The following is an 11779-nucleotide window of genomic DNA, read 5'->3' as shown; positions in this document are numbered from 1 at the left end:
ACTCATTACTGGAAGTGTACAATGAAATAGTGGGCAGAATGGATGCTCCAATTGTTAGTATGGCTTTCTGCAATCTAATGGAACAGAAAATGTACAAAATGTTACTTTTTAAAAAAAAATATGTTTCGAATTATTACTAATTTTAGAAACTTACCTTGTATTAATATCAACAGTCAAAACACTTAATTTTTATACATTGTATGTGTACCTACATTTATTTGTCTTCAATAAATTTAGGCTTTGGCAATGGAACGTCACTTCTCTAAAGTAAAACAGGTTATGCGTCCCGGCTTTGAAAAGAGATATACTTATTTATCATTTCAGCTACCGAAATTCATGAAACATTGTTTGCGGTCTTTAAATATATTCAACACAATTTACAACGAAATTGAATTAGTAAACATGACTTTGAAAAATGTAAAATGTAATATCTAATAATCATATAGGTATTGTGTTATTTAGTTTCAAACAATCATATCTAAAAAACTCGAGTTAATTGAAAATCTGAAGTTCTTCAATATGGATTCAAATGGTGATGTTCAAAATATTTACGTTCGTATTTAAATACCTAATAGATTCTATACATTTACGATATGAACAACTGTCCTGAAAATGTCTTATAATCACAGGTGTTGTTCGACCGGTTCATTACACAAGGAGACGAAAACATGTCAGTTATTACATGTTCGATGAACTACATAGCTATGGCATTAAATTTGATCGAAAAAACTTGTTTCAACTTAGATATTGGTGGCCACAAAAACATGAGTTTGTTGTACGAAAAATACGAAAACGCGTTACATGAAGCTTTTATTGCGTGAGTTTAGGGAAATAAAAACGCGTTTGAAGTGCGCTGGTTAGTGGTCACCTGTGTATGTGTTTAAACTCCACCCAACTAATTTCAGGATGGTCTGGAACAATTGCAAAGCGTATAAAAATATATTGGATGGCGATCGCGTGGCCTTCATGATTAACGGACAGCTGATCGATGACAAATTTACTCTCGTCCCTAATATCAACATCATATACACCACGTTAGTCAAGGCTATGGACGATACTTTGAACCGATTAAAATCAGTTCCCAGATGGCTGAGAACCACTAATGTTCTGTGTCCGTTCGTCAATATCATGGGGACCGACGAATCACATTTGCCCTATACATATTACACTCACGTGGCGAAATGCAAGGATTTATACGACATAAAAAAAGAATGTTACAGTTCCATCGGAGAACTTGTCAACCGGTTGCAAATAGCAGTACAGAAGTATGATTTCGTATAATATTATAATATTATGTATTTGTGACTGCCAACAGGTGTGGTGTAGGTGTGTTGTAGTGGTTATATCCGAATTGGCCAAGCGCTTACAATTTGGTTAATGTGGGGGCATTATCCAATTTAAACTTAACTTGATCCTTGGAGTAAAAATGTTAACTGTGATGAGGTGGGTAATTGAGTAATTCACTGGTAGATTATCCGGTTGAAGTAGCTTTAGCAGAATTAATTATGCATATAGTTAATGAAAAATTGTTTTAAATTCGAGACAAACAATTTAAATTTTTTTACCCAGTGCTTCACTTGGAAAAGAAAAAGCTACTCTGATGAAATAAAAAAATGTACGTCCCTAGCTAATTCATATACGGAAGTAGTATTAAAAATAACTCAATAATACCCTCAAACATATGACTAAAAATCAATTTCATAACATTTCATAACTTATTATGTTTATTTTAAAAGTTATAACCATAAGCGTGGGTAAGTGGTAGACGTTTGAAGACAATTGAGGTATACCTACTAGTTTTTATTTTAATGATTCAATAATTAAGTTTAGTTTTAAATATTTTAATTAAATTAATTATTTATAATATATTATATACCTAATATAATTTTATACCTACCTATATATTATATTTTTGTTTTCTTAAATGTCTAAAATTAGTTCCAAATTCTAAATATAAGTATTTAACAAAAAACATGTAGGTAATGATCAAGCTGATACCATAGGAGATACTTAACCTTTTAACTTAATTAACAAGATAAATTTAACACTGTAAACAAAAAATTTTTATTAATCTCCATTTGATTAACTTCATTAATGAGAATATATTTTGTCTATCATATTGTTTTCCCATCTTTTATTGTTCATGGTTTGGTTATTACCTACCTAAGTTACTGCAGTTACTTATTAGTTATTACCTACCTTATACCCACAATCTACATACGAATCGTAATTATCATGTGCCACTGTATCAGATACTATCGTCTATCGATACTTAGACACATTTTGTGAACAGTTTTTTTATTTATAAATAAAAACCAATATTTACATTGTAATTTGTAAAAAATCTTAAGTAAAGTACTATCTTTATGTATCCCAAAATACCTAAATCATGTCCTGTGTGGGACGTGATTATATAATTTATTTGAATCTATATAATGTGTCACAGGTTTGCAGGATTTGGTTTCATGTTTGAAAAACGAAACAAATTGATAATCAATCAATTTTCTGAGACAAATCCTACACTGGCTAATTACAGAGAGAAGTTGAAATATTTCCTCACGCTATCGACCCGTGTTGAATGCGAGTCGCACATAGACTATGGCTGTATACGAATCGACGTTTCCGATTATATCATTGTGCTACGGGAACGGTGTGATTTTTGGCATTCAGTTTACGGGGATCAATTGATACTCGAATGTGACAATATTATGGCAAAGTTTTCTCAAAGGATCATGGTAAGTGATCAAAAACGGTATCGCTGATTGTTTAATTGATAGGTACATACAGAGCCATGTTAAGATTGGAGAGGAAAAGGGGGAAAGTGCCCATCTCATTTTTAATGGTGCTTAATTAAAGAATATATTTTTACTTTTTGTTATTAATTAATTTAAAAATATATTTTATAATATATCTTACATATTTCATAACAAAAGTGTATGCAAATCAATTAAGATTGAATACGTTGGAGTTCAGGTAATTTTAGAGTTTTTATTTTTCAGTTTTAATGAAAGGAATGATACTTAACTTGTATTGAATTTGTCTTTCTTTAAATACTAAACTGTTCACCGATTGGACACCCTTAGAAATATTCGACAAAACGTTAAAGAAAGAAGTCTTCAACTGATTAACATTGGTTTAACGTGTGTCGTGTCTCCGTGTCTGTAATTCATTATTATATTATACATATTATTAATAAAGCTCAAGTAAAATGTAGCGTAAATATCTTGGGATGGAACTAGAATCAAGTAAAAATTTTTTTCTGCTTAAGAAGGTGTTGATGAAATTATATTTTCTTACACATACAAAATTTAAAAAAGGGGGTCATTCTGATGTAATTAATAAAAAAAAATTACACTGTAATGGATGGTATTAAATTTGAATTCAATGATATAATGTCATTGTATACGAAAAACGATTCTGAGAGGAGACTGTTTGTCAGCCTAAGATATTTTATATTATAGCTATTTATATATTATTATTATTGATACAGTAGCCGGTAAGTTAAATTAAGATTATTTGAATATTATCATATTTCAGTATCTATATATAATAAAATACTTGAGAAATTTCAAATTCCAACGAATAATATTTTTAATTTACACCAAAATAACTAAAATCGTTGTTCTTGGTTATTTTATGTAATTTATCAAAATTTGAACATAAAATAACTATAAAAATAACTGTGTTTTTAAAGTCTTATATTTTTTGATTATTAGAATCACCTACTTACATGAAACCTTGTTTTGAATTTTCAATTCTTATCTATTAAAGTTGAACATTTTATAAATATTTAACTTCCAAATAATTTTATAATGCTTTGACCATTAAATGCTTAAAAAAACAAGCCTATGTATTTTTCATATTTTCAACTGCTTTTGTAACAATGTATCAGGAATCTTGTATTAAATTTCAAGCTTTTTGACCCATTGAATAATATTTTTTTGAAAATGTATGGAAAAAAAACTAAAAAAAATTTTAATCAAAACGCGTAAAACTATTTTTAAAATGTTATTAAGTATAGTGATTTATAAAATAAATATTTAGTGTAAATTTCAAGTATATATCTAGTATTGTTAGTTTTTGAATAACAACAAAATAAGAAAATCGTTGAATGAGAAATCATTAGTTTAAGTTTGAATATCCAATGTAGGTAAGTATAACTTCAAACACGCGAAAACACAAATAATGTTCTTACCTAAAAGTTTGATAATAGGTCATTCCACAGTAATATTAAAACTAACAACGCACTATTGAAACTGATGAACGAACATTTCGTACGTGTGTAAGACAGAGACAACACCAGGGTCAACGTCCTCTTAAACACAATAGCCAGGTCAACAGGTAATCCCTAATCTTGAAATTGCTTTAAAAAAATTAATAAATTCGTATGCTATATTACAATGCAAGTGGGTATTTTCTAAATTAAAAAGAGTTAACAAATATTTACGGTCATTGTTAGCAAACGAAAAATTATCAGCTTTATGGACTATGTCTCTATTGCCGGGTTGCACAAAACGTTTAATGAATCGATGAGCTAATGGTCCCTTAAACAAGATTTAGTGGTCCACGATTGATCCATTAAATTATATAAATTGTTTATGCAACCCAGCATATGAGTATTATATGTATCGCCAGGAATATTAATTGGAAAAGTTAAGATATTACATTTTCAACATTTACATATAGGTAGCTAGAAAAAAAATGTGTACCTATACCTATACCGTTTTTTGTGTACGCGCCTGATAATAGCTAACCCCATCCTATACCAAAATAATTGTCTTTTATCATGTTATCATTGTTTCTTAAATTAATATTGATAACAAGTGAAATTAATTAGGAGAGGGGATTAAAAATGGTAACCGTCCCTTGAGATGGTCCCAAAATAGTGTGACCGGTTTGTAACCAACGTGATCAGTTATGTAAAACGAATTTCTTTATTTTATCACCGATCTTAAATTTAAGAGGAATTAGTCACCAACCAATATTACAAGTAACGAATTTCTGTTGACCAGATTTGAATTTCGACGATTAGAAATCATCGTATCTCGGATGTAATGATTTTAAGACCAAAGAAAAAGTCGTATCTCCATATTATCAATATTTGATATATTATCATTGTAATAAATGATGGAGATACGACCTTTACTAATTATGAAATTAGGGCAACCTGATTTGGTTTATTTGTTAGAATTCAAAAATTGTATAGCGTAGACTTGAAATTCTCATCGAATAATGATGGTAAAACTTTCTCCAGTATTTTCAAACCATAATCACAGTAACATCGTTTATATCAATAATATACAACCGTATGGTTTATATTTTCATAGTTATTATACATTGTATGCAAATCTTGATAAAAATCGAAATGTTGGGATCACAGTATATTGTACTTTGTGGTAATTTAATATTTAATAGTGACTGATGAAGTGATACCAAATTACCAATACTAAATATATTCTAGAAAATGTTATTAATAAAAATAACTTTCATTTTTTTTTATAATTTGAGGAACGGAAATTTTTGTTCGAGTTTCTTAAAAATAGGAGTCTTTCCCGTTCCCCGTTCCAATATTTTAAATAAAACGCGTTCCAAGCTTCGTTTCTACAAAAGGAACGCGTTCCTTCCCAACACTGTGTTTATTGATAATATTAAGTATTTAAGTACGGTATGAATAATGTAGGTTTCTTATATTCCTGATAAAGGAGTTATTTGTCAGAACTGTGAATTAAATGTAGTTTGTACAATTTTGTATCATTTTTAGCTAACTAGAAATTATATATTATCAAATGAAATGTTGAATATGGGCATCAAATACGATTGCCCACCAGTAGAGCTCTGATCAGTATGTACCTACTATCTATACACATATTGTTTCGCAAAGTTACGATAACGCTATCCATAAATCAAGCATTCAACTGTTTGTTTAAAATTTTCCAATTCGACTTTAATATAATTTGATATACAACAGTCCAAGCCTGGGCATAAGCGAGTTAAAAAGTTAAAGTTAAGTTAATTTTAACTTTTTAAAATTTAATTTCCTTTAACTTAATTTTTAACTTAACTTATTTTAATTTATATAAACTTAATAAATAACGAGTTACTTTTAATCAAATTCAAGTTAAGTTAGTTTATAAATAATTAAATAATTAAATAATAAATAAAATAAAAATAAAAATTATTATTGATGATGCATATTATATATCCATTTACTAACTAGAATAATAAATTAGAAATATAGTTAAATTTATTTATTGTTCTATTAACCAGAATTCTTCAAAAAAAATAACTTAATTATACATATAGCACTAGCCATTTAGAGGTGCGTCGTCCTGGCACCCGTAAATCGTCAAAACCCTCCCTAACATATCTCATTTTTTTGTACCCGATTTGTACCCATTTGAACCCTCCATAAAAAAATTTGTACCCCTCTCCCTTTTACGCAAAATCAAATATCCCGTCCGGGTGCTGTAACGACGTCGTCCTGGCACCCGGAACCACCAGAAGTCAACCGATCGATTTCGGACCTATCTCATTTTTTTGTACCCGATTTGTACCCATTTGAACCCTCCATAAAAAAATTTGTACCCCTCTCCCTTTTACGCAAAATCAAATCCCCTGTCAGTGTGCTGTAAAACGGTCATACTGGCACAATAAAGATTAAAGACTATTGGATGCGCAGTGCTTGGTGTTTTTAAAAATCGTTGTTTTTAGGTTTACCTAAATGTTCCTCCTTACACATGAATGGTAGTAGCTAGGTAATTACATTATATTACCATTGTATTCGAGTATATAAGTATGTATATTGTTATTTGACAAAATCACTTTGTTGTATTTTACTGAATGAAATGTTTAATTCTTAAGTTTAAAACAATATCACGTTTTGCTACATAAAGTTGCGTTTTTCATCATGGCAAAACGAGTGAATAACATAGTGTTTTTTTAAATCGCTGTAAAAACATAACTGATGGAAAGACTTAGTTCATAATTTTTTTTCAGTGTATATAACCTATAATATAGACTATGATTTATCAATGGACTCACATTCAAAAGATCTGGTACTTGGTACCTACTATACAGGAATACAGCAGAGAATTCCTCGGTTTTGTACTTTTGTATAATTGTATGTTACTTTTACTCACCTTAGAGCTTTTTTAATTTTGAACTTATTTGCTCACTTACCTATTTTTGTATCAATAGGTCACTAACCCGCTTTAAAACAGTTTAATACTAGTCCAATATTATTTCATTTAGATTCTGAGTGGATTTTAGACTCTATTGGTTTTACAATGATGTGTTTTTTATTTTTTTTTTTTTTAAATTTTTTTCTATGTAAACGATTAGTAGTCAAAATAATGCTTTTTATTTTCATTTTCAGTATCTTGTTCGATGGGGATGTGAATCTAGTTGGTACTTTTGGGAGGTCAAAATTTAAAAATCACAATAGTTTTCAAAAGCGCCCGGAAAAACATAATACAATTTAAGGGAAAACGGGAATTTTACGCATAACGGTTTTTGACAAAATCGATTTTGGCTTTTGGTGTTATTCTAAAACAAATTATCGTAAAGGTTAATAGACGGAAAATAAGAGGAGAATTCATGGACAAAAAATGTGAAATCTCCCTATAAAATGCTGTACAGTAAATATTTTTGTGTGAGGGGCAAATAGGTAGACAACGAGTTTGAAATCTCTCCATGACTTTTGTCACGGTAAAATCATTGTGTTCAAGCGGGACATGTGAAAAAAAACGTACTGTGAACATACAAATGTATACTACTCACAAGGGCCGGATCTATGGGGGGGGGGGGGGGGGGGGGAGTCGGGGATCTATCCCCGGGCGTATAATTTTCGTGGGCGTATTTTTAAAGTCTTAAATTTGTAAATTGAAAATTAAAGATGGACATTAAAACAAAAGTTAAAACTAGGTACAAAATAATAAAAGTAAAAACTAATAACATTGAATTAATAATTAAAAAGGACAAAATAAATATGAAAATATAGGTACGCAGTGCCGTGGATATAGGAAATACCCGTCCGTAACTGTCAGCGGGAGTGCCTTAGTCCATCATCATTGATTAATGTACTCTCTGATTAGTGACATAATAAAGTCTGGTAAAGATACTGTTGAAGAAAATCCAAGCACTTTTACTGACCTAAAAGGTGATGACATAACAGACACAAAAAAAATAATAAAAAAACAACACATCATTGTAAAATCAATAAATTCATCGTTTCACTCAGAATCTAAAAACTATCCTATTGATAAGTAGCCCAAGTCAAATTGAAAATTATGTTTTACATATCATATTAAAATAATTTAAAAAGAAATTTATATTCTATTTGGTTAGGTTTTTTTATTACAAACTGTTTTTTTTATATAATTTATTTTTATAGTTCAAGATATCAAATAAACAACCGGGTTCTTATTATTTTGGAAATTTATAAAATGTAGAATGTAAAATGTAGATATTTTAGTATATACATTTAATCCATAAGTTAAAATCTATGATAAAGTAAATTTCTTTATCATTTTATAATCATTATATTACAATTTTCAGTACATTATCACATTTGATCCATTGTATTTTTTCCGTACCTAGTACCCATGATATTAAGTTTTGATTGTAACAAATATTAAAAATTAAAATTGTATAATATTGTTAGGTAGTTTTAGTAAATTGTAAATTAAATATTGTTCTTTTACACTTGTTCTAACCTAATTTAGATTTGTAAATAAATAATTCATACATGTTATTATTATCAATATATTATTTATTCTAAACCTGAAACTTAGAAATATTGACCACAGATTTTAGTTTTAAATACATCATTAAGAAGTGCATCTAAAACTATTACTTGAATAGTTTAAAATTTAAAATGTTTTATTTTTTAAGTTAAAATCATTTAAATTATTTGTGGTAAATAAATTATTGGTCCAGTATATTGCAAAAGATTTTATAAATGTTGGTCCTTACAATACAATAATTTTTCGTAAAAAAAAATACTAATTCTGGTAATCTCCCTGAGATGGTCATATTTTTTTAATTTTCCCCGGGTGTTAAAAAGCTAAGATCCGGCCCTGCTACTCACTTACCATAAATTCGGTTTTTTAACACATCGTAAAAATTTTTTTGTGTCACCTTTTCAGTTATCAGTCCTTCTTATCGCCCTCCAAAACTGCTATATAAAATATATTTTTAAAATATATCAGTTAATATATATCAGTAAATATAATCACTTATGTTTTTACAGCGATTTAAAAAAACACTATGTTATTCACTCGTTTTGCCATGATGAAAATAATATATATTATATACATTTTTAATTAATATTCGTTAAGAATAGAGAATACTAAGTAGAGGTTTTTAAGAATAGTTATATAGATCCAAATAACTTATAGGTATCACTAAAAAATTTTAATTTATTTTTTAAGCCATTAATGCTGTAGCAAAACGTGATATTGTTTTAAACTTAAGAATTAAACATTTCATTCAGTAAATTACAACAAAGTGATTTTGTCAAATAACAATATACATACTTATATACTCGAATACAATGGTAATATAATGTAATTACCTAGCTACTACCATTCATGTGTAAGGAGGAACATTTAGGTAAACCTAAAAACAACGATTTTTAAAAACACCAAGCACTGCGCATCCAATAGTCTTTATTGTGCCAGTATGACCGTTTTACAGCACACTGACAGGGGATTTGATTTTGCGTAAAAGGGAGAGGGGTACAAATTTTTTTATGGAGGGTTCAAATGGGTACAAATCGGGTACAAAAAAATGAGATATGTTAGGGAGGGTTTTGACGATTTACGGGTGCCAGGACGACGCACCTGCCATTTAGGTGTATCGTATATATAAAGATGTACCATACCATATTGCAGCATACGGGCATATTGTAATAATAATAATTAATAAATACTAATAACTAATAAGTAATTTGATATTATATTTTTTACATAGATACAAATCACAAATGTACAATTATCAAGAACATTATAATATTAATAAATATTTTCGCCATAAATAAGTTATTTTTTAGTTAAAACAATTAGATTATGCTCATATATTGGCTATTTCCTGTGTTCAATAATATTTATGATTTGTATTATTTTAAACCATATTAATGGGTATTTATACAGATATTAAAAAAAAATAATAATAATAACTTAACTTACCTTAATAAGTTGATTGAAAATGTTCATATAACTTTTAATTTAACTGAGTTAAAAAAAAAATAGGTTAACTGTTAACTTAAACTTTCTAAAATGTTTTCTATCAACTTAACTTAACTCAGTTAAAATTATCATTAACTGGCCCAGGCTTGCCTATTAATTCAACTTACCTGTTACCGGCTATTGTATAAGTATAAGTTATAACAATATAAATATAATATCGTTATTAAAATCGTATTTGTTCAAAACCATTTTTTGTAAACAGTGATATCATATCACTGAATTCAAATTCAATACCATCCATTATACAGTGACCCACTTTAACCTACTATACAGGAGAGCGACATCCACTTTTTTGTTGTTATTTTTCCCAACTATTTAGACAAGTAATTTGAATTTGTAGTTTTGAACTCTTAAAAGTACCAACCAGATCCAATTTTCTATCAGAAATCATTCTCAAAGTAGAAAACTGAAACATTTTTTCTACTACTTTTCGTGTATTTATGTATTTAATCTTAAAAGTTTTTATATATGATTTTTGAGTAATATTAAATATATTTTGTATAATATAGTTTGTTTGATAGTTACTAGTTTTTAAATTAATAAAACCATTTTAGGTAAGTACATATCTATCTATATATTATTTTAAAACTTTGTGTCATTGTCATGAGAAAAATTGAATTTTTTTATACCGTTATAATAATGTGCTTCAATCGAAGAGTTTGAAAAAACTTACATTGTAATAACAGGGGGCTAATAATTACTTCAGATAAAAAAGTTATTTATAATCGTAAATAAATAGATCCAGTAAATAAATTGTTTTAAATTATCCCTATTGCCCCCCGCGATCAATCACGACAATAAATTAGAATTCGCTAAAAACAATTAAAACTGGTTATTGTTGTTTTCATTGACATTCGTGAATTGGACGGCCGACGGGATGCGTGCGCAATGACTGGAGGGTGTAAGATAACATCACTCACACTTATGGTCACTTACTACGCACACATAGCCAACGCGTAACAGAAAAAAATCCAGAAATTACCTACCACAACTCCTTAATTACGACCGGTACCCAATCGCCTTAACTTGCCCAGGCCTGCAACAGTCGTCAATCTATTTATCTATCCAAATTTACTACGGATGTTTTTCTTCTCAAAAAAGCTATACGGGCTTAATTATAATTTGTTATGTTACAGTCATTAGAAAAGCAGTTAAATAATCATTTTCGAAATTGCCAAGGACTTGACATAGTGGAAAAAGCTATTAAAAAAATCAGACAAACAGTATTTCATGCTGATTCCACATTTCATGAAATACACAAGCGATTCCATTTCATGACGCAACATAAAATAACTGTACCTACCTACGACAATAACAAAAACAGTTTATATCTAGAATAACTTAAATTTGAAAAATTTGTTTAACAGGTGCCAAATTATCAATTAAGCCACTTCAAAGATGTACAAAACCATTGGCAGAATTTGTGTAAAGATGCGTTAAGCAGGAACTTATGTTTTGAAAATGCAAAATCTGGTCTTGTTACAATTAACACTTTATAAATGTTCTGTATTTATATGTATAATAGTTAGTCT

At 28.7% G+C, this 11779-nt stretch overlaps 1 protein-coding gene across 1 annotated transcript; it reads left to right on the top strand.

The window, feature by feature from the left end:
- The first annotated feature begins 668 nt into the window (after positions 1-668).
- On the top strand, positions 669-11746 carry LOC132934204 (uncharacterized). The gene is made up of 5 exons (XM_061000479.1): positions 669-817; positions 906-1265; positions 2447-2735; positions 11384-11542; positions 11615-11746. The coding sequence occupies exons 1-5, from the start codon at positions 669-671 to the stop codon at positions 11744-11746; spliced, it is 1089 nt and encodes a 362-aa protein (XP_060856462.1).
- The last annotated feature ends 33 nt before the right edge of the window (positions 11747-11779 follow it).

This window comes from Metopolophium dirhodum, chromosome 1, assembly GCF_019925205.1.
Source record: "Metopolophium dirhodum isolate CAU chromosome 1, ASM1992520v1, whole genome shotgun sequence".
Lineage (NCBI taxonomy): Eukaryota > Metazoa > Arthropoda > Insecta > Hemiptera > Aphididae > Metopolophium > Metopolophium dirhodum.
This window is presented reverse-complemented; position numbering and strand designations above follow the sequence as displayed.

Bases quoted from the DNA above. Each gene is read 5' to 3' on its own strand.
- LOC132934204 (XM_061000479.1), top strand. From the start codon at position 669: ATGTCAGTTATTACATGTTCGATGAACTACATAGCTATGGCATTAAAT. The intron at 818-905 runs GTGAGTTTAGGG...AACTAATTTCAG, and splicing joins TTACATGAAGCTTTTATTGC to GATGGTCTGGAACAATTGCA. The intron at 1,266-2,446 runs GTATGATTTCGT...AATGTGTCACAG, and splicing joins TTGCAAATAGCAGTACAGAA to GTTTGCAGGATTTGGTTTCA.